Raw genomic sequence first — 24578 nt, 5'->3', positions numbered from 1 at the left:
AAAAAATACAACAAGACGATATCCGAATGATAATGAGCTTGAATGAAAATTAGATGTTACGAGATGTCAACCTGAGCATCGTTATCTGAAACCCGCTTTTCGAAAATTTTCATCATCCGTTTGAATTGTATTTCGAGCGGTTGTATTTCGCGCCGCAATTTTCTGTGGAAATAACGTAACGAATTCGAAAATTGTATCCCCGGTACTTGTGCTGTTACATGTAGATTTTAGGCCTCGCCTCAAAGAGGACTTAAGCCGGCAGCGGTACGTGAGCTACCATTTAAATGGCTGATTTTAAGCTCGTAGTGAAAGCTGTATACCGTACGCAATGCACTCAATCCAGCGCGATACTGCCTCTGCAGCCTTCGACGAGAAAGCTTTCACGCAAAACAGCCATCTTATAAAACCCGAGTAGTGTTATTAATAATATTTTAATTTCTCCCCCGTTTTTATGGGTCCTTACTTTTTGAAGGAAGTTAAGGTTTACGTAGAGCGTAACGCGCAATTTCCTAATTTCTCACCTTTGATAGTACTATGATTCTACCGTAAACTAAAAAGTGAATCATACGAATAAGATTCGCGATGCAGCGAAGAGTGCTATGGATTACGATTAAAAATCTTGAACCGTTCATCTCTTGATTACGAATACTTTTATTCACGATTCCTTTCGATGTGAATATTCAATCGCAATGAAATATACATTCACGTTACATTTTCACGTCAAAATTAAAGGATGAAAAATATTTTTCCAATTTTATGAATTCAAAAACCAATAGCCCTGATATTTATGCAGCTCTGAAAGCTTGCGTAACGCAAACTACCGTCTGCACCGGCAATTCCGTATGGAAACTTTCCACCGGTGTACATATACCTGTGTGTGCCAAACATAAAATATCTACTTTCATTTGGGTTCCGCTATTGATGTAAAATTTTTAATTAGCCAAATCTGTATCCAGCTTCTATAAAAGTTGTCCTGTCTATTAGATCGCAGATTTGTGAAATACATTTCTATGAGATACTCGATCGATTAACAAATTAATTTATTTCATTGGCACGGGTAATGTACACTGTAATAATTCAAGCGCTGCTTGAAAGGGGATCGTTTAATATTTAATTTTTAAAACAAGTTCTCCTCATGGTTCCGACTGCAACGTTGGTTCGCGTATAGCATATAACTGCTACGGTGTCATCCGTCGCTATTTTATTATTATTTTTTGCCTCATTCATTAAAAAATATACAACCGTCGCAACGGTACCGTTTTCCCCGTTATTATACGAACGTTGCGTCACGCGTTCCAGTTCCCTGTTGTGTACGTTTTTTTGCAATTTTTTTTCTTTATTTTTTTGGTTTTTATTCCCGTCCTTTTTTGCCACCCCTTTTCCACCTTATATAGGTAGAATGTAGAAGCGTTCACCTACCACCGAGTCGTGAATCATATACGTACAGCGCATTCGCGAACACACACAGCCGACTTACGGTAGTCCTGCAGTCGGATGGAATAAAAATGACGAAAAAAGAATATGAGGGAAACAGAAGAAAAACGAAACGCAAAAGAAACAAAAAGAAATAAGAAAAAACGCCGTACGAAACCGACGAACTTAGAGCGACCGAGCTTGATGAAAAAATGAAAAGCAAGGGGAAAATAAAAAAAAAAAGGTATGAAATTTTACCCTCCCTCCTCCGATCCCTGAGTAGGACGCTCGCAACACCCAACGAAATGTGAAATAAGCAGACTTTACGACCGGGTTGGCAACTCGCCCCTCCTCCGAGATGAAGACACCTTTCAAAGCGTCAAAACTTATTCTCAAAATGTCCCTTTCTTGTCAAAAGATTCCAGTGGCATGCGGGTGAATTTCCTGCGTCTGGATATATGCATAACGTATAGTTTCGGTTCGATGAGATTGCAATTAAAAAAAATTGAACGCGCATCGATCGTCGAGAAGATTTTTTTTTTTCTTCAAATACAATCTCTGATGTGCTTTTTCGAAATTTCGAAATTTCGAAACAATGCGAATCTGGAGAATGAAAATAGAAACGATTTCGAAGGATCATGTCGAGTGTGAACGGTAATTCGGCATCGTGTTCGCGTCGAAGTAAAACGGGCATGCAGATTCGGAAATTAACGAACAAGAAGAAATTAAAATAAAGAGAAAAAACCGAGGGGGAAAAAATTCCGTTACGTGATCGCGATTCTGATCAAATTGTGTTTTACCTCGTCCATTCGGCTGCATAATCTATATATCTGTATGTACGATACGCAAATATTGTACATATTTATACGTATATAGGTTCCTAATAGCTGTCAAATATATTCCGTTTAACATCCCTCATAGTCATTAAAAACTGAATAAACTTTCCATTAGGGGATGAGTATTTTATACGCCCCTGACGTTTTAACTCGGTGCAGTTAGGTAAACCGTGAAAGAGTAAGTGAAGTAGATTCGTAATAAGGCCGTTGAATACCTACAATTTATGAGCACATTATATTCATATACTTTTATTATGCAAGTATTATGGACGACGAAAAAGAAATGATTTCACGAGCAAAATTTTCGCAATTTTTTTTCCAATTGGCATATTTACTTATCACCATCAGTGTTCGGCTTCGCATTTTTCGAGTAGTTTGAAAAAACAGAAACTATTTTTTCATCCGTAAACACGAAGCATTCGATCGTTCCTCGGTAAGGGTTGAGACGAAGAACGAATTCGGGATCAAAATGGAGATAAAAGTGATTCAGTAGCAAATGAAATTCATAACTAGAATATACCTACCTGTGTTTATAATATTTATCCTCGCCTTGCGCGACTGGGTGGTCGCGGCTCGCGGGGTACAACAAAATGCAAATTTTCGCCCGGAGGATATTCATGCTTCCTGGAATTCAATTTAGCAGTTTGGGAATGTATCTCGACACATTCGAATTCCCTCTCGCCGTTCTTCACCCTTCACCCTTCACCCTTCACCGTTCCTCCGTAACATTACGGCAGAGTTCCAACGCGTAATGGAGGTTTACGTATTATGTGACCTCTCCGACTAGATGAAGCCAATTTCCGGATTTTCCCGCCACAACCGACGCAGCAACGGCTAAGTTGAGCCTTTGCTCGGTGTACATTAGAAGTTAAAAACTTTCATCCGAAAGACGTAGTACGTACACGCGCGTTGGGGCAGGGCGAAGGGAAAGAGTTTGAGAAAAAGCAAGTTCCGAAGCTAACAGCGGCAGCTACAGCAACGAGACAGGGTCTGGATCCAGCTTCGAGCTCGAAAAGAAAGTTTCTACACGGTATATACGTCGTTCTGCACTGTCTACACTGTCTGCCATGGTGAAAAGTAGATTTTCACAGATAACCTTCTGCAACGCGCGGGATCTGCAAAACTAAAGTTTTGACTGTTCGGAATTTCTGTACCGCTACGAAATACGCCGTCCTTACACATACTTGGATTGTTGGGTCAGCAGAGTTTAGGCAACTTTACCGTCGGATGAAAACTAAAACAATCGTCCTCACCACTTTCGGATATTAGAGAAGCTTTCGTGGCTCATACAATAATAAAAAGTGACAAACCAAAAAATAAACCGCGAAAGGGTAGCGGGTCACGTGATCCGATGGGTAGCGCGTACACCGCGGTCTGAGAACTTGGTATTCACTTACTTGTTATATTGCATCATGACTCGGTGTGTTTTTTCCCCCCCCCCCATCAATTTTTCCCACTTGTGAGATTGTTACTTTCGCGCGTGACGTGAAATGTTTTTTGACTCGGACGTGACGCGCCCTTAAATTCGTAACACCTTATAATAAATGAAAGTTTTTTTCCCCCGCTCACTTTTACGCGCGGAGTATATTATAAATCCTACTTTTTACGCGATAAACCGTTCCCTCAATTTTTCCACGACGAATGAAGGACGAAATTGAAATTACGCACGCACGGTTAACCGATCGAAAAATAATCATCTCCGCCTTTCGCATAGCTCGGAAATTTGTTTATCACGAATATACGTATACGGGCTTGAAAAAATAATCTTTCAAAATAAATCCCGTCCTAATAAAAGAGCGAGGAATGCGTTGGATAGAAAGTTCGCACCAGCTTGCGGGTAGCCGATTCCGGCTTTTTCGGATTTCGTTGGCGCCTGCTGGCAACTCAACGGTGGATAAATCTAGGATTTTTTAATTGGAGCCTTCGGTGTGAAACACCTCGCTAAACATGAGGCGCGTAAGCTTCGCCGGTAGTGAACCGGAGACGGTAAGCGTTGGGCACCAATAAGGCGCGGGAATATGCAGTATATACCCTTATCGCATACGCGCGTGTATGTGTTGCATATACGGCGCGTGCATGTGTACATAACCGTATGTATATTCTATCTCAAAGAAATGCTGGTCACGTTTGCTACTTTTCGCGTTTTCAGCATCGACGAGCAAAGACGTGCTGGAAAGTTTTTCGCTCGTTTCCTACCCTCTCCCTTCCCCATTTCTAAAGTCTAGAGTCACACCGCCACTCGGAGGCTTTTGAGGAAAAAGCTGGGTTCATTAAAATATCGCCCGCCTAGTAGTAATTAAGCTTTTAATTATTTAAACAAATGCCAAGGCATTCATCAGCATTTTTTTTTACAAACCATCGCGAGACTCGCGCTCCGCCGCCCCGTCGGCATCTAAGGACCTCCCTTCGGCCATCACCCGCGCGGAGTTCAAGTGCCCGGGATTATAATGCGAGAATACTAATTAACGCTCGGTTTCAACGAGTGCATCTCGGGGGGGGGGGGGGTCAATATGGACCGAAGGCAAATACGCCGGATATCCCTACAGTTCGTATCCCGACCTCAAATTGAAACGCAATACCGAGACCGTGGGATCAGATTCGCCGCGTGGCTCTTCGAATTTCATGATACCGTTATCACGAGATACGTTTACCGCATCTATCTCGGAACACAAAGATTAATAATTCCAACAAATACTATTTTCTCGCCAACGTTTAACACGGAAAATTGCTCCATTTCGCGACACTATCTCACATTTTTCGAAAACGCAATGGTCGAAGATTCAAAATTAGAATATCCCCACACTTATCGAGAGACTCGGTTTATGTACAGTCTCGCAGGCGGAGCGGGGATTCGCGTTTTATCAAACATCTCTCATATCATGAATATTACAGCAAATTCGGAATCACTTTCGGTGCCTTTTGGGGGATATAAATGTCCGTTGGTTTAATAACACTGAAAATCATACCAAGCATAATAATGATAACGGTATAATAATCATAAACCATCGTCGCGGAACGTTGATCAAGATTAATGTCTCTATGGGGTTCTAATTGCGACGTGATGTGTATTAGATCGCACGCGACTTTGAATGCTGCGTTTTGAAACTCATACGTCAGTTCCGGTGACGCAATCGATATTCGATTTTCATCCCTTCGATAATTTTCGAACATGTTTTTTCGAAATTTTCCGAATAAGGCCACTAATTCCGAAGAAGCGGAAATACGAAAAATTTCTATTCGGAAGATCTGAAAGGGGTTGGCCAGCATCGGGGAAAGGAAGGCCTTGCACGGCGGCGGTAGCGGCGATATGTTTATATAACACAGGTAAGTATACATATACCGTGAGTATGTGAAGATACTTTATAAGTTAGCCTGAATGACCAGAGGAAGCGGCGTTGAAGGTTATCTGAAATGACATCGGTAGAACCCCGGCTTGTACGGCCGATGAGCTTATCTTCGCGGAGAACTATTGTCGGCGTCCCTTTGCAAAAAATATTACCTCGTGCTACACAGAGAATTTAAAGAGCTGCCCCCCTTAAGGGTTGTGACTTTTGAAAAATTGATCACCACCGAGAGGAACAATGTGAAAATGATAAGGGTTCCACGGCTTGACACAAAGAACTGAAAAACAACCCCTCGTCAATTGATTTCCTTGAAAAGCTCAATTTTGGATTTCTTCTCTCTTTTTTCCTCCCCCCCATCAATGATTTTGATCTTCCGCTCGCAATCTCGTGGTTCCTAACTGCCCTAACGATCGGGGAAGCTTTCTTAGCATACGTGATGATCGCGTGGAACGATGTATAGGCTCAGTTTACCCTTTAATCTTTAGCTGTAATCGCTTCGCTTTGAATTTCCAAAATATGGAAGCGGTCGATAAAGCAAGAGTAGAGAAACGATACAGTTTGTACGTAGACACCGATAACATTCAAATTTCAACCCTCGGTAACCGTGCGGCGTGTGCCTATGCCTATACATATACCAGTTTCACGATAAAGCAGACCGCAGATCAAAGGATGTGTATAGAGCAGGGAATATTAAGGGAGTAACCGAAGGCCCCTCGCGGTCATGCATTTCTCGTTTCAAAACCTCTTTTTGAAAATTTTCACCGTTTCCTCATAGTTTACACGTAGATTCAGATTCGAAAGGACGCCATTTTTCCGTCCGTACGGATTAGAATTACCCTTTTTTACCATCGGAAAATAGAGTTTTCCTTTAAATAATTACGAACATTTATCATTTGCGAATCACAAATTATCCTTTCGTACGAGCTGCTTCGGTACATCTTCTTTAAAAAATTTTCTACACGTAACAAATGAAGTTCGGTTCGTGATGTTTGAGTTCGATGTGAAAAATTGTTCAAAAAACTCGCGAGAGGCGATTGGTGAGGTGAAGTCAAACAAACCTGCGGAACAGAAAAATAATCCAAAGCTCGCAGAATACCCGATGGGTTTAATTTTATAGTCTCGTATTCCTAATCTACCTGATCTGTGCCGGCAATTCTGGTAGTTTAGTTCTCGATTCTGCGGTCAATCCTTCCGCCTATAATAATCGGTTTGACTCGCATGCTGTGAAGTTTGAAAATTAAAAAGACTTACAACAATTAGTCGCATTTAGCGAACACCAGCTGCGAAGGTTCTAATTTAAAAACGCGATTCCAACTTTTTCGATGAAATGCAGAAAATAAAAATCAAGCTACCAAATTGGAATTTAATGTAAACTGACGATACAGAAAATGAACAGTTTTTTTTTAACGAATGAACACTTTTACGGTCGTGGAAAACAGAGGGCTGTAGATTTTAACGATCCGAGTCTTTTAAAAATTTCCCACGAATCAGAAGCATTTCGAAATTCGGAGCTCAAGGCATACGATGTAAGTTCGACCGCTTCGGTTATCCATTAATCGAAAATGAGAAGCGCGATATTCCGTGAAGAATTACAACACAAAGACCAACACCGGTAGCAAGAACAACAACAAAATACGAGAGACACTAGGAAATGCGTTGCTAATCCAACGTTAATTCCCTGAAGTTGGTCCTATACATTGTGTAGGATTTGCATAATCCCCTCAAGTGCAATTTGCCGCCATATTGATCGTTTCACGCCTTCCCGAACTGTCCTTCACTTCATTTGCCCAGTTATACTTGCGTACCGTACGTGCGACCGGGTGGATAGTCGCACGTAGATGCGAATCTAACCCATACAAGTGAAACGATCCCCCGCAGTTCTCACGAGGTTCTCGTGAGAGCACATCAAACGAACGGGAACTTTTTTTCTCTCCGCGTTTCGTTCTAAGCCCTTACGTATGCATATCCAGAGGAGGCGGCGGTGATCAGCGACCATGTTGATGCGAATCAAAGTTCTCCCTCGATTCTTGGATTTATTTGCAGGAATCGGAAGGGTGGTAGGCTTCCATCGCGGACTCGGTGCGTTACTTTATTTACCGCATATTTTCACCGTTGTGCCTACGCCTTACACTTCCGCGTTGAATTCAATTTTGCTTAGGGTACAAATGTACGGATCCTTTGGATGAATCGCACTTTTCCAGGCGCTCGCGACGAGTTTTTATAGGATATTATTATTTTATCGAAACATCCGGAGCTTCCATTTTTTTCTGGGTACATGCAATTTTTTTGGGACTAGTCACGAGAAACGTTTCGATCATGGAAGAAAACGGTGAAATTAAAAAATTGCCACACGTGTGATTTGAAAAACCGATCGCCAAAGCTTTTGAAATCGACGCGAAAAATTGATTATGGGTATAGTTGACCGCAGCTACTTCGTGTACGTATAGGTAGGTATTATATATATAAATATATTTCTATTCATTCACGTTACACGAACCAACCATTCATTTTGCATAATTCATTTGATGAGATTGGTGTTGGTTTGGCGGGTGTTTCAACTTCACAGCTTTATTTACCTTTTACCGTACGTAGCCCGGAGTTCGGCAGAGTTAATTTGACCGTAGTAAGTATATAACATTAGCGATTCGCGTAGCGGTAATCGATTAAAATAATATCAAAATACGCTGAATTATTACCGTTCGCGGGAATCAGTCGCGTACGTTACAGCGTGCATATTCAGAAAAAAACCAAAACCACAAAATATGGAAGAAAAAGTTTGAAAAAAAAAAAAAAAAAAATGGAGATATATAGAAATGGAGGGTTCGGTAAAGTCAATTTCAACGATTCCTAGGAATTCGCTAGGTTGAGGCAGGAGATCCGTGAAATGGGAAAATATCGTTGGCTGGGTGATGCGAATATTGGCTTCATTTGCACATTTCATTTCATTCGGTCCGTTTCATTCAGCAGGGGCTCTCGATTTCACCACAGATTCTACACCTGCACGTTGTCATACGATGGGTTTGATATATACCGTGCGATATACGTACGAAACAAATTACAAAATTTGTAAATTATTCGATCTGCTTTTTTCATTTCTTACGCAGTTATCACTCGTATTAATCGTCACTAACGGTTCGTCCCTTTTTCACGACACGGCCAGTCCGAACCGAGGTCCACTTGCAACTGTATTCTGTTCGGGGTTTTTTTTATTCTATAAATAAATATCTTCGTGAATCGAGAAAAGCGAAGCAGCTGTTTTTGCAAACGACGAATTTCCCCAGACAGCCACAACTATCAGCCGTACTTCAATCAAACCGAGAACTATTTTCATGCTGCACGTATTACTGTGATAAAACTTGCTGAAAAATCGATCACCGCAAAACTCTGTGTGCTGTAAAGTTTGATTACATTTTTGATCTCTGTGTATACCGCAGACGTACATGCACGTAATGTACGTACATATATACCGTGCGCGATTTGTTGCAAAATCTATAACATATGCTGTTCAAAGTCTTTTGATTTATTACCCCGCGGTACTGAATATATTATTTCACGTACACAACTTTCATGCTTTCGTTATGTCCGGCTTTTCGCCTAAATTATCAGCTCCTATACATCACCAAATTTTCGGTGCTATGCAGACCAAGGGTGAAATTTTCGTTAAATTATTTTCAAATGATCCTGCGTACTTCGGAATTTCCTGTGAAATGAAAAGAGAGGAAGAAAAAGGTATACGAATCCTTTCTACATTGACTGATGAAATATATTGCTCTCCGTATTATTGATATTGATAATAAGACTAAAAGCGATGCAGCGTATAGTTCGAATATACGATATTACTACATCGCAGACGCTCATAGGGATGGGTAGATCGTACGTACGAGATACAGAAAATATATAAGTTTGTCATATTGGAGTAACTAGTAAAATTTAGTGAACTATTTCTATGGCGCCTGGATTCAGCGGAGAGAATGGAGCTATAGGTGCGGCAGCTGCATACGGAAATACGTATACATATAGTCTCGCGATACACATTGATACCTGTACGTATTACGACGTATCAAAGTGTGTATTTGCGAAAGCACTTCATCAAAACGGAAAACGTGTGCATAAATTCATTCGTCGAGTCATGCGGGTATGAGATCAACGCGCATCGACGTACATACGTGCACGCACACGTTTGTATCTACGTACGTAAAATGGGAACCTACACACATACCGCACACCTCGTCCGTACATAACTTGTATTTATATGCGGTGGGCATCGAAGCTCCCGCTTTTGCACATCGAAAGGATGATGGATCCTTGCTTTTAATCCACCATCCGCCATTACTCTATATATCTTCTTTATTTCTCTTTTTATATTTCATCATTTCTCCTCTCCACGATCCGTCTGTATTTTCTATTTCCCCCGCGTTGAAGCTCCACACACCCGTGTCAACGTTCGAATTCACACGTATTCCTCCGTTGTGTAGCGAAAATCCGCGTCGCGAGAAGTTTTTTCTGTGAGTAAGCTTCTAATACCTGGAGCCGAACGGGCAGGCGGGTGGAATAACTGCGATAGGATATAAAGGAATGTAGGATAGACCGTCAACGTCACCGGACACCGTAACCGTAACTCCGAACCAATAACAAATTCGAGCTTTCGCTTACTCGGGTATCCAATAAAGAGAAAATATACGCACGCGAGGAGTAGGTACTTCCTGCACCACCTTCCTTCTCTCCTTTTTTTTGTTTTTTTTTTTCATCCCTCGTTTTTTCTTCAATTTCGATTCCACTCTCTTTTTCTTTCCTCGCCTCGCCTGTATATTATTCTCCCCGTTTTATTTTTTTAATTTTATTTTTCATTCTTTTCTTCCTTTCTCCTCTCTATACGTTCTTCACTTTTCTGCCCTTCTTCGAGTCCCACCTCTTGTCCTCTCCCTCCCCCTCCCCCTTCTTCCTACCCCCGTGAAACAGAGGGAATATAACGCCGCGGTGCCGTGTCGTTGCTGAGAGAAACGAGCTTCCGTTGTCCCAGTTAGTTGCTTCCAGTCACTCGTGACCCACCGAGTCAAGGATCGACGATGTTATTAAAGAAAAAAAAAAAAAAGAAAAAAAAAAGAAATTGGCAGCGAGGGAACGTCCGAAAGGAAATTGAATGCGGCTATCGATCCGCGATTCCTTTCGAATTTTATATATACCCACTCATTCGGGTTCCTTTTTCTGTTGCCGATGCCGCCGCTGCTGCAGTAGCGGTAAGCCGGGAGCTCATTTTCTTCAAGTACAGATTGTCCTGCGATATTTATTTCCACCAATTTGTCCGTTAAAGCCGTCGTATAAATTCGGGCGTCAGACAGCCACGGTACAAACACGTATACATAGTTAATATTTTATAATATAACGGCGGAGAAAATGAGAGGTTTTCATTGGAAAATGTTTGGGTATATCAGCGAATTGGGTGCGATGCGTAAGCGGGATTGATCGTGAAGGGAAGAAATCAGTTAGTCGATCGGTATACGTAGGTAGGACTGCGGTGGACAGCTATTTGTAACTCAGCGGGATCCCACGTTGGATTTGGCACAGGAGTAAATGAACTAGCCCCGCGATCCAACCGGAAATCGAGAAAACCCGGCAGTACCCGTTGGGATCGGGGATTCTTCTTCCTTCCTCGAGGCTCATTTCCCACCCCATTTTCCCTACCAACCTCCCCGGAAATAGAGAATAGACGCTCCTATAGGAGATGTGGACCAGCGGGATATTGCGAAGCGTATACAGTAACCGACAGGATTGGATATCTTCGATTTCCATTCCCACCATCTCTGCGGTTTGCAACCCATGCGGCACCGTCCGCGTTCAGTTTCGACCTACACTTTGAAAATCATCCCTATAGAGACCCGCCCGCGTACGGACCGTACACGCGATCGGAATCGCCTGTTCTTGTCCAGAGATAGATAGGTATGAGCTACGCGGCGCTACGAAGGGCGTAAAAATCGTTGACTATTTTACGATCACCGCGTCGATTAAGCCTGCGTAAATCTAAACACGCGGAGATTTCGCTGTGAAATTACTTTCCAAACTCAGGGAAAATGACGGGGGGGAGAGAGAAAAAAATTACTCCAGCGGAGGATATCGCGAGATACTCCGAAAACGACGAAAGGAGATTTCCAAATAATTGTAATCGGCCCGCTGGGTTTCGGGCGCTGTGGAGAGGGGAGAGCACGAACTTCATTCCCAGTTTGTATAGATACGTGATATACCTGTATACAAGAATTCGATGAGACGTGAAATTGTACATACGTATAGCTCCTGCCGTGCGTATACCGGCGCAGTAATAGAAAACATAATAGGAAAGAAGGAAAACTTAAAAAAAAAACAAAAAAATAAATGAAAAATTTGAAATCGAGCCGACGATAACTTGCGATATTCATCCACCGTGAAAATCCCGACGGAAAATGAAATCACGACCCCTCTATTTGTAGATGTGATAGAAACAGCACAATCTCATAGACGTATATAATATCTGTGGCAATCTCTATTGAATATTAAATGCATCTGACTATTGTGGACATTTCTTTCCGTACAATGCATCAAGGAGTTGCAGATACCCGAGAGTCTCGATTCTCGGAAGTCTGGGGGAAAGAAGAGAAAGGAAAAAAAAAACAACTCGAGTCAGTTTTCTTTCGAGGCATCGTCAATTTACACCGGTGGCGGTACAAAGCAGCGTCTATACATCGGGGATGGAAAAGCCGCAGCTTTACGCCCGTGCCGTCCGTATATATATATATATAATATGTACATAGGAAAAGACAGGTAAAGCTCTAGACAACGGGAAACTGTAAGGTGCAGGACAATTTCAGGGTGGTTCGAGCACCGCGTCAACGACAGAAGTGGATTTCTTTGATCTTCTAGTTCAGGGTACTTCCAACAGCTATTCTATGGGATCCTTTTCCCGCTTTCACTGCTATGCAAAGTTCGAACTATCGAGGTCACGTAGCTTTTCGTCCATGTGCCTGCCATGTCTTCTTTGTTATATTTATAATCTTTTCTAACTCTGATCTTTGCCCTTCTGCTCGATAGCTTTCGAAAATAGATAAAATTTACCTAAATCTCAAAGAACAACGTCGCTGTGCGATACTCCCTTACGGAAAAATCTCGTTCGATTTGCATCGCGTTTTTCTAGCGACTCGAATTTTGTTTACCGTAATTCGATAAAAACATTTACAAACGAATCGAGGCCACTCCGATTTCGTCGGACTTGATATCGTTTTGCGTCATTGGCATCGTTGGAGCGAAAATCGGAGGTGAAATCGAAGAAGAGGACGAAACGAAGATTGCGGTTATATTATCCTTCGAGGTGCGAGCAGAGAGAATCTCACCTCCGTTGGTTTTTCTCGTTGACCGAGTATTTTAAATTCGTTTTCAAGCTTCAAGGGTGCAGTGAACGCCCCGTCGTTATACACACCCTTCGAGTATATGTTGAATGCTAATTCCACGAACACCCGATCCGTACGCCTGTTATACCGAATCAAAATTAAAAAAAAAAAAAAAAAAAAAAGTCAACATACAGGAGTGTCTCTTTTGGAAAAAAAACAAACAACCATATTATCATGCGAAAGGGGGACGAAGAGAAAGGGAGAAAAATTGATTTCTTCTTCAACGAGCACCCGATGTACAGATAAAGTGAGATGTTACAAAATCCCTAAAAAGAGAGCGTGCTGCACGAACGTATCAAACGGATCGGCCGAGCCGCTTCGAACGAACTCGCTATGGCTAATTAAATCGGATTAGGGATTAGGTTCATCATTAATCTTGATCTCTCTACCCTGGCATGATCCTCATTAAGGAGCGAAATGGGCTTGTAATCCTTCCCGGCGCCAGAGCCTCCCACCTCACGGTATACGACAAACCGAACGCGTGTAGTGCAGTTTCGGAAAAAACAGAATCGACGTCTAGCATTATTTCTAATCCAGTCTGTTTTCTAATAGCCAATTTTAATACCAACTGGAAATTTTCATTCTCCCTCTTCATTATCTACTTCCAGTACTCACCGTTTCCGGGTACGACGTAAGGGTGAACAGGGCAGATGTTGTCACAGGATGCAACGCCGTGTTATCCTGTACCGCCCGAGAAGACGTCAGGGAACATTTGACGGTGACCTCTTGGTTTCGAGACGACGCAATTTTGCTACCGGGGAGCACGGACACCGGTGAGTTTTATTGAAAAACATGACAAACAACATTTTCCGCAATCGATACGACGCTTGTACGTACGTACGATGGATGTACACTGATAAAATCTTCAGGAAGTATACCACATCCGTGTAACATGATGAGTTTTAATAGGGTATGGGATACTCAGGTCAACGAGTGAAATACCAGAATTTTTGGGCAAAAATGAAAAAATTTTCAGGTGGGAGGTGAAAAAAAAAATGGTCGTAAAACAAATCACCCTAATACCTATAGATATAATCGACACGGTGAAAAGTATAGCGACGATATTCTCGCGGTGGATATCAGAATTATTCGTTCTTGGGCAACCCCATGCCACTGAATCTCTACAAGGTTCGAAGTTTCGTGTGGGGATGACGTGCGCCTGACCCTCGTGACGTACATACCACCAGCAGAGTGAGATACACGACATGTTACGTATATTTGATATGTCCATATAAAAGCCGTCTCGCACGTGATACGGATACAATCTGTACATCTCGAGTAACGAAGGCCCGTGGTTTCTATACAACCTCGATACGCCCCCATAGCCTCTACCTCTGATCTCTTTATCGCAAACTCCTTTTGCCACTGATAAATCACTGATCCCTACAACGAAACCCCAGAATTTGTCCATCTTATTACCCGAATCTAACATGGCCGTGGTCGGATTCGTCGATCGTCGATGCGAGAAATAAAGTGAAGTAAAAAAAAAAAAAGTAAAAGACTACTCGAAATAAATACGCAGCCATTTTTTTTCTCACGACATATAAGTGGATTGTTATTTCAAAACTCTTTGACGTAATTAAATCAATAGAATCGGGTTTCTGCTGCATATCAAATCAGATCTCGTCCGATCCAAGATCAAATTAGATTCGAATAGTTTAGCTAAGTTGTGATGCAACTAGTCTAATCCAAAGAGAAATTTAAGATCTAATCGGATCTAATCAGACGTCCCATCAAAATCTAACCACGGATCAGGTATGACCTGTATAATGAAATTAAAAAAAAAAAAAACAAGGTATGATCTTCGATAATTAATCATTTCCCCCGAAGAGACGAAATATGTCATGGATAATACCGCGTTATTTAGGGCTATTCTTCATCTCCGGAAATTGAGATATTGTGCCCACACACATGACGAATAGGAGTGCCAGCAATATTTATTATTCGGAAAAGGGGGTCTGCTGTTTTATCTACGAGGCGCGAAGTTATCCAGAAACAATGTTCCTTATATACGGGATTTATTTTCCATTTTCCATGCAAATAGTATCAAAGTTATACACAGATGTATTTGTATAACACGTAAGTGTATACGAGAAACTGCATAAATCGGTATAGGTATTGATTTTTAGTAAAGAAGCAACGCGTTTCGTATGGAAAGTGGAGTCTAATGGCGGACAAAAGTTGCAGCCGAGTGTACGTACGTACCTATATAGGTAGGGTATGAAAAGGAAATCGAAGTGCAGGACATATGGAATGAGAAATCTGAAATCCAGATAGATTTGGAGCGACTCGGCAAGATTCGATTAAATAAACTGCCGAGTACCACTCTCCCGAAATCGTACTGAATAAAAAAAAAGAAAAAAAACAACAAAAAAAAAACAAAAAAAAAAGAAACGAAAGAAAATAAAAATAGAAAAAAAAAAAAATACGAACACGTACGTATATGTACATGTACGTATATCTACCTTATCACCGTAAGCCCGGAGGTGACAATTCTTTTCCTATCGGAACGAAGTAGATGCGCGTCGGCGGACGGTATCGGTGGAGGGAAATGTGCCCGGAACGAGGCAACCATTCGAAAAAAGTGATGCCCCGTAAAAGTATTGAGAGGATTTAGCCGAGCTGACGAACAGGAATGATCGACATTGGAATTAATGGCCATTAAATCGGAATTATAGTTGCTCTTTTTATTAGATCGATCCACATCGAGGCCTCTCCCCCATCATCCGACGCTGATCCATTGTCGGACGTATTTAGCGAACCGTGCACTTTGAGGCCCGATCACGGCCGTGCCTCTCCATTCTTAGTCATAATAAATGTAACGTACCGTGCGATTCTATGTATCCATGTATCTATATCACCTAATCCCAAGGTAATATTAAAATGAAACTATACGCGGTACGGATATACCTGTGCGTATAAATATACCCCTTTTCGAATATTCGCTTGATCATTCCTCGAATTATCGCTTGAAAAAAAGACATGATTTTTATCTATAGACGTAATTCGAATATGAATATATCTAACGTTCGAAGCTCACAACTCACGACATCGATCAGTGATCAAACAAATGGTATGGATAGGGTAATCGATCTTATTCGTAAATTTGATTCGAACGAAATCAAACAAATCCTTACAGCTTTACCTCCGCCTTTCCCGATAGAACGCAGTACTGCAAGTCCAATAAACAACATGTCACTTACCACGTACGTACGTATCAATCTTTTTTTGAAAGAAAAAAAAAAAAGTTCCATTCGTACTTCAGACGCTAGCGAAATATTGTATATTGTTGTAACATCGTTGTCCGAAGTTCTCAGGAATTAGAAATAACCAGAAAATATACAATAGAGGATATGTATGTATATCGCGATGAGATTCTTGGCGCTGTTGGATCGATCCTCCAGCGTCCATTACGGTAGCAGCATATTAATTATTTATAATCCAGTAGCCATGTACGTGAAGCATGTTGTGTATTTCATGTTCATATGCCATACATGTGCACGATGATAATGTGAGAACCCTCCAAACGTCTAGACACTAGATCGTTCACAACTGCTGACAGTTCCGTACGAGGCAATGAATTTTCAAATTTGACGCGTAACTGACACCACGCTATAGCGCAGCATTAATTGTACATATATACATGTACCTTATACATGTATACTCGTTACATTTACACCTAATCGTTCACAGTATACACACGCGCATTGCAACGCGTATAATGTACAAATATTATAATGGACGTACTATCGTAGTATTAATATTCTCCCGCGTTAAACTTCGAAGCATTAGAATCCCGCGGCAATCTGTATCCCGTGTATACCTATGTATACTATACACCGTACAGGTAGTGGAACGAAGTAAATCCCCGTAATAGAAAATCACCGTCATAATAACGGTAGGGGAGGATTTGGATCTTTCTATTTCTGTGGTGTAAATTGCTACAATGTTTACCATTATCTGCAGGTTGTACGTGTTAATCTGATAGCGAGAGAGACGAGAGAATAAATATTTCTGCACTATGCATGCGCGATATGCGTTATGAATAGTTACGCCCACTTCTCCATCGGCACTCTCTCTCTCTCTCTTCCCGGTATACTGCTGTTTGATTTGGGCATACGTATAGTACGTACCTATACGTGGGTATATTATCCCATTGTTTGCAGTTGGTACCCAACAGCAGCATCACCACCACCACCGCCACTACCAACACCAATCTGTTTATCACGATCTTCCCCGTACGTCGAACGCCATCCACATGCATAACGTAGAAAGGCGAGTGCAGAGTATATACCCTATGTATAGGCTTAGCCCTATACCCGCGTTGGAATAATCTCATATACGTACCGAATCTCCATATCTCGTATTTGTTTTCCCGATTTTCGACATTGAAACTGTTGCTCTCCTCCTCCCCGTGTGTGATACTGTAAGTATCGCGTGAAAATCTAACGAACTTCTAGGCCCCGACACACGCGATTTTCACACCCAAAATGTGCGTTGATTTGGTGAAAAGATAAAAAAATTTATCACTTCTATGCACGACTTTACCATATACGTGACGTACGAGCGTACAGTCCGAAGCGCACAGGGTGTAAAGTGAAACAGGAGCAGAAATTATAAATTCGGTCGAATTCACAGTTACAATTTCCCAATGCGAGTGTAATATAATTATTTTGAGAGGGATATTCGCACTGTTCCACGGATTTGAATTAAGTGAAAAGCGAGAAAGGTGAAATAATTTTTTATTCAAATTCAAAATTCCAGTGAAGTCCAACTGAATCGGAAAGCCAAATTGCGACAATTTTAATTCTATTTTTTCAACATTTTTAAACAATAAAAAAAAATTTAATTTCATTCATCGTTCAAAGATACACAATTGTTCTCGACCGTGTCTCGAAAACGTATTTCACGTTTGTCCCGACACTTTTTGACTTCCACTCGAGCGCGAACGGGCTAGAATTCCGCCCGTATTATCACGGTGGAGGAGAAGCTCCTTCGAACGCATAACTGTGGGGCGTATGACGCGTGCTGCAGCAGTCATGAGAGCAAAGCCATATAGTTTACATCTACACGGTTGCAGGATGTAATTAATCAGGTACAACCTGCGGGATAGGTCGTGGTGGCGCCGTAAGGGTTGAACAGTGTAGAGGGAGGGAGGGAGCGAGGGAGGGAGGGAGGGCGGTAGGTAGCAGGCAGTGCAGGGTGGATCGCACCGAGGCTTGTGCAGGGACCTGTCCCCCAACTACACTTAAGCATTCATGTCCCATACATATTTATGTTACTCCGTGGTGCACGCGGATGCTGCGGAACATCTATATATATACATATATAGATGTCTATGACATTTGCAGGATGATAGGAGATAGGAGATAGGAGATCCGGAGTACATTTATGTCCCATGTAGCGTACGTATATAAGGATCTACAAATTTACAGGATCTTGTGTATAATGCAAAGTTGCACGCGTGTCGTGTCACCCACTGGATAGTTTGATGCGTTTGTTTCCTAACTGTGTCTGCTCTACATAATTACATCGGCTCACTCTGTGTACGTATATAATGTATACGGGCCATTCCACGTGAACCGGATCAGTCACCTCTCAGATATTTTTTTAATTTGGCATGTCGATTGTCCATGGGGAGTTAGATTTTTGTGCCAAAGGATTTTTGAATTAGTGCAAATTTCGATTTATTATGAACAATCGAAAAATTGAGAGGCGGTTTCTTTAAAAAATCATAACTTCGTCAAAAACGATGTTAGATTCAATTTTTTTTTTTAAATTTACGCGGATGAGACTATAGATTTATGAAAAAAATTAATGGTGCCGAAAAAGTTTATTTATCATTTGTTTATTTGACAATGAATTTTTAAATGATTTTTAAAACACTGATGGATAGCACCGAAAAATTAAAAAAAAATGCTGACATATACTTTGAACTATACTACAGCCTGTGAATTAATTTCAGAGATGCGTTCGGCTTTGTTTTCGAGTAAAAAATCATCGAAGTTGGCGGCGCGCATGAATTCGAGCTCGTCGACGCCTATGCGCGTGATGACGCGCGTCGAGCGACAGAGACCCTATCTACTCTGTACGGACGCTACTTGGTGTACGCTCGACCGCGGTATTCACGAGTCATTTTCGCGATGATAGACACCGTTGAAAAATCTGGAAAAAATTCCATAGCTTTCCCATAACACGGCGAAGCCATAGAGTAAGTTTCAGAGATGTGTTATTTTTCGTTTTCGAGATATAGGGACGCATATGGCACTCCGCGCTCACTAATTGGTGTACGCTCAACGGCGGTATTCACGAGTCATTTTCGCGATGATCGACACCATTAAAAAATCTGGAAAAAATTCCATAGCTTCCCCATAACACGGCAAAGCGATAGAGTAAGTTTCAGAGATGTGTTATTTCTCGTTTTCGAGATATCCGGACGCATTGGGACTTTCCATGCTCGCTACTTGGTAGACACTCGGCGGCGGAATTCACGAGTCATTTTCGCGATGATCGACACCATTAAAAAATCTGGAAAAAATTCCATAGCTTCCCCATAACACGGCAAAGCCATAGAGTGAGTTTCAGAGATGTGTTATTTCTCGTTTTCGAGATATCCGGACGCATATGGCACTCCGCGCTCACTACTGGGACATATTAAGACACAATAATATCTCGAAAACGAGAAATAAAACATCTCTGGAATTTACTCTATCGCTTTGCCGTGTTATGGGGAAGCTATGGAATTTTTTCCAGATTTTTAAACGGTGTCGATCATCGCGAAAATGACTCGTGAATACCGCCGTTGAGCGTACACCAAGTAGTGAGCGCGGAGTGCCATATGCGTCCGGATATCTCGAAAACGAGAAATAACACATCTCTGAAACTTACTCTATCGCTTTGCCGTGTTATGGGGAAGCTATGGAATTTTTTCCAGATTTTTTAATGGTGTCGATCATCGCGAAAATGACTCGTGAATTCCGCCGCCGAGTGTCTACCAAGTAGCGAGCATGGAAAGTCCCAATGCGTCCGGATATCTCGAAAACGAGAAATAACACATCTCTGAAACTTACTCTATCGCTTTGCCGTGTTATGGGGAAGCTATGGAATTTTTTCCAGATTTTTTAATGGTGTCGATCATCGCGAAAATGACTCGTGAATTCCGCCGCCGAGTGTCTACCAAGTAGCGAGCATGGAAAGTCCCAATGCGTCCGGATATCTCGAAAACGAGAAATAACACATCTCTGAAACTTACTCTATCGCTTTGCCGTGTTATGGGGAAGCTATGGAATTTTTTCCAGATTTTTTAATGGTGTCGATCATCGCGAAAATGACTCGTGAATACCGCGGTCGAGCGTACACCAAGTAGCGTCCGTACAGAGTAGATAGGGTCTCTGTCGCTCGACGCGCGTCATCACGCGCATAGGCGTCGACGAGCTCGAATTCATGCGCGCCGCCAACTTCGATGATTTTTTACTCGAAAACAAAGCCGAACGCATCTCTGAAATTAATTCACAGGCTGTAGTATAGTTCAAAGTATATGTCAGCATTTTTTTTTAATTTTTCGGTGCTATCCATCAGTGTTTTAAAAATCATTTAAAAATTCATTGTCAAATAAACAAATGATAAATAAACTTTTTCGGCACCATTAATTTTTTTCATAAATCTATAGTCTCATCCGCGTAAATTTAAAAAAAAAAATTGAATCTAACATCGTTTTTGACGAAGTTATGATTTTTTAAAGAAACCGCCTCTCAATTTTTCGATTGTTCATAATAAATCGAAATTTGCACTAATTCAAAAATCCTTTGGCACAAAAATCTAACTCCCCATGGACAATCGACATGCCAAATTAAAAAAATATCTGAGAGGTGACTGATCCGGTTCACGTGGAATGGCCCATACGTATATTCGGTGTACCTATGCATTTACGTACGTACGTGGATTTTCATGGTATATTCAGGGATTTAACTCTCTCTCGCGGTTCTCTAGCGACCGACTATACGTATAGGTGGGTATACCTATACGGACACCCTCGCTTTATGAATATGAACGATATAAATTGTGACAGCGTTTGGTTCTTCCCCGATTTTCCCTACGCCGAGGTTTTAATCAAATATCATTGAACGGGAATAATTGCTGGGGAAAAACAAGCAAAAAATACAACGAATGAAAATTAAACGCGGCTCCACAGCCGATGGTTAAATCGCTATTTTAGATCACTCGATACGACGAACTCCTCGTTCGAAAGGAAATTACTCGCAAATCATCGTGTGACTATAACTTTCATAGAAAAATGGAAAAGTTCGTTGCTCTCCTAGATTGGACCCGGCGGAATATTTGATCTAACTTTTTTTTTCTAACATTTAGTTTTCGTCTTTATTCTGATGGAAAACTGTACCCGCGGTGACCAAGTGGTGATACTCTCACGAATTTGTCATCGTTTGTAGCATTGAATTAAAAAAAAAAAAACGTCTGCACAGTCGCATGAATAGATTTATGCAAATCTTTCCTGTATCATTTCGCCGGAAGAACTCGGGCCGAAGAGAGGACGAGAAGCTATAATATATAATAACTGTTGAGAATGGAAAAACGATGTGCGGAGACACTCTGACAACCTTCCGACGATGAGTTCCCAAGACACATCTTGCAACTTTTCAATTTTTCTACCTTTTTCTACCCTTGACTGGACAACGGCAACTGCCCCTTCGACCGAGGAGATCCCAGGTGCCACATCCCGGGAAATGTTACCTGGACCGTGCGGAATAAAAGTCTCTCTACGTTCCCTGCGTATCTTTCACTCGCAAAAAGTAAAAAAACAGTGAAAAAAGATTCTTTTCAATAAATAAATAAAATGACGGAACGAAATCTAATCCCCGGCGCACGCACTGCGACCAAGTCCTCGATTTTTCCGTACAGGTATGCCGTAAATATACAGCCTATAAATTACGCGATGATAATTAAGATTTTTACGCGAGTCGAATACGATGTACTTGAAACTGCGATGAAAAAATACATGAATAAATAAATAACCCGGCCGAATAACACTTCTGAAATCGAAAAGTAATAATAATAATAATAATGTTGAAAAAGATTTTCTCTCGTTAAATACATTTCGCTCCAATCTCTTTTTTCTTTTATTTTCTTCACTTTTCTTATATTTCTTATTTTATTTTTATTTTCAACTCCTCCTCGGTAACGGAAAACCACCGGCAGCACGGCGCAGTCGAAGACCGCGGTTGTCACTTCATTAATTACGTTTCCAATTTCACGTTACCACAAGTTTTCCAGCTGGAAGAGGAAGACGTCGTCAATCCCTCGAGCTGCGGAGTGTTCACCGACTACGTCTCGCAATTAAATAAAGTGGCAACGTCGATCTTAACGAATAAGAACCCACTAGTTTTGGCTTTCAATCAAGGCGCACCGCGTCGTACGCGAGCTTATTTCTATCAATTTTTTCCCCCGTTATTTCCTGTGGCGACATTAAACCCGCCATACGTTTCGCAAAGTCACGGATGAATTAACTCGGAAATTACGACAGAAAACGACGAGAGATTCCATAATAATTCGTCGCATTGTAGAATCTCCGGTATATTCGGTTAGCTATGAACATTATTTTATGATGGGAAAATATCGTCCTTATCTACATTTCTATTCTTATCGCATCACGCGTATAATCCACTGTGAAAAGAAAACCGCACGAGCCGGTTGAAAACTTTGAAACTTTACGTCAAACGACGTATCAGTTTGTAGTTTTTACAGCGAACACGTGTCAGAAAAGTTTGTTTAAACGATTTTTGAAGATTACGAATTGGACAAACTTTCACCGTAAAGTAGACAGATAATACCAAATATAACGTATCGCTGATGACGCTGTTACAGGGATGAAAAAATATGATGAGAAAAGTGCAGGAAATCGTTCCCTCGCACGAAACTCATGTACGTAACTTCGCATTCGTCGAAGAATTACACGGTATGAATCTAATCGTTCGGGAGATGCAATGGGTCTGGCGAGTGGCAGGTTGTAGTTTTAACGTCTTGTCTACTCTTAACTGGTGACAGTTAAAATTAAGAGGTCGTAATGCGAGCAAAGTGCCATTCGAATGTTGGTTACTTTCTCGCACGTCCTACTTCGGATCATAACACTCGAAAGTTTCAAGATGATCAGTCCTCTTCCAGGCAACTTTACGAGGATCAGCTGCAGGATAGGTTTTCGAAGTATGTTCCGATCGGAATATAAAGCACCTGTTTCGAAGCTCCGGTATTTTCGGAAATGTGCATTTAAATATACATTTCAATATACTTCGGGACTATAGAGAGAAAAAAAGCATATTTTTACGGTACACATAAACGCTTCGTATGCTGCATCTGAATTTATTCATCAGGCGCAGGAATGAGAGCCTATATTATTAAGGTGCCCTGAATTTTACCCGTCACATCAGTGAGAATAGGATCGAGAAAAAAGTCCATTCCGCCGGCGGGATGATCCCGCGAGGCCAAAGTTCACTACTGGCGAATTATCGATTCTGACCCTTGCTATAAATAACATTTCCAAACGACAGCCCTTGAATAATTGACACCGCTAAAACTGGCGCAACCGTAACCCCCATTTTTGACGCGAAATATCTAATTGTGTGCGGCAATGGAATTCGCATCAGAAACAGCACGAGCGTCAGCGATGGCGGTGGCGATGTGAAACGAGCTGGTTGAAATTTATACCGATGAAATCAAACGGATATTTGATTATATTTGCCGTACATTACGCGCAATCATTTCGCCGCTCTAAACTCATATTGTGGATCAAATAATGTGATCTTGTATCGCGCGAGTGATATGTATCTGGCTTATTGAGTAGCATGCCATGAATTCCATGATTAACTGCACCGTAGGCTGCAGGCGAAAATTCCGAGCGAAATGGATATATTGCAAATTTGATTAAAAAATCAGCTAGTCTATTGTGATGTTCGTGAAATCCTTCCGAATTATATTGCGGACGTCCATTTTAACTTGCAGTCGTTAAACCGATACGCCGTATGACATTTTGGCGTACTTCGGCAAATACGAGTGATTATTTTATTCACGTTCTACGTTTCGATATTTTATCTGATATAAACCGAGCACTCGCTTCCACAAAGATGCCATTCACACTCCGGCGAGATTTTCGATGTACAAAATCGACAAGCTCGAAGTCTTAAAATATTAAAAAACTCCAGTTCACCAAGCTTATTTCGGGCGATGGAGAATTCCGAGGATATCGTGAAGTTTTTAAGGGTTTTGCCTTAGGGCATTCGGACGCGTAACAGTCAATGGAAACGGTCTGAAAAAGCTCGATCCTTTCACAGTCCCTCTTTCCATTCCGCCTCTTTCTCTCAGCTTTCTTTCTTCCTTCCTTCCTTTATTTCCATTCCTTTTCTTCTCTTCTTTTCTTTTCGTTGTCATTTTTTTTCTTCTCATACTCCGAACCCCCGCGCTTCCCTCGAGACGACTGTTTTATTTCATCATATTTCTGTTTCGCCTTATCCCCAGCGTTGTTTCCCCGTCAACAACGCATCGTTGTCATTCTCGAAGCGTTT

The 24578-nt window shown here is 41.4% G+C and overlaps 1 protein-coding gene across 3 annotated transcripts in view; it reads left to right on the top strand.

Annotated features, from left to right (window-relative positions):
- The window catches only part of LOC105685933 (Down syndrome cell adhesion molecule-like protein Dscam2), a 123108-nt gene that overhangs the window by 84906 nt on the left and 13624 nt on the right, over nucleotides 1–24578 (top strand). For all 3 annotated transcript variants that reach the window (XM_048653361.1, XM_048653364.1, XM_048653375.1), the window contains exon 6: nucleotides 13617–13781. In XM_048653361.1, the coding sequence (XP_048509318.1) occupies nucleotides 13617–13781 (165 nt within the window). The remainder of the gene's footprint in view (nucleotides 1–13616; nucleotides 13782–24578) is intronic.

This window comes from Athalia rosae, chromosome 1 (assembly GCF_917208135.1).
Source record: "Athalia rosae chromosome 1, iyAthRosa1.1, whole genome shotgun sequence".
Classification (NCBI taxonomy): Eukaryota; Metazoa; Arthropoda; class Insecta; order Hymenoptera; family Athaliidae; genus Athalia; species Athalia rosae.
This window is presented reverse-complemented; position numbering and strand designations above follow the sequence as displayed.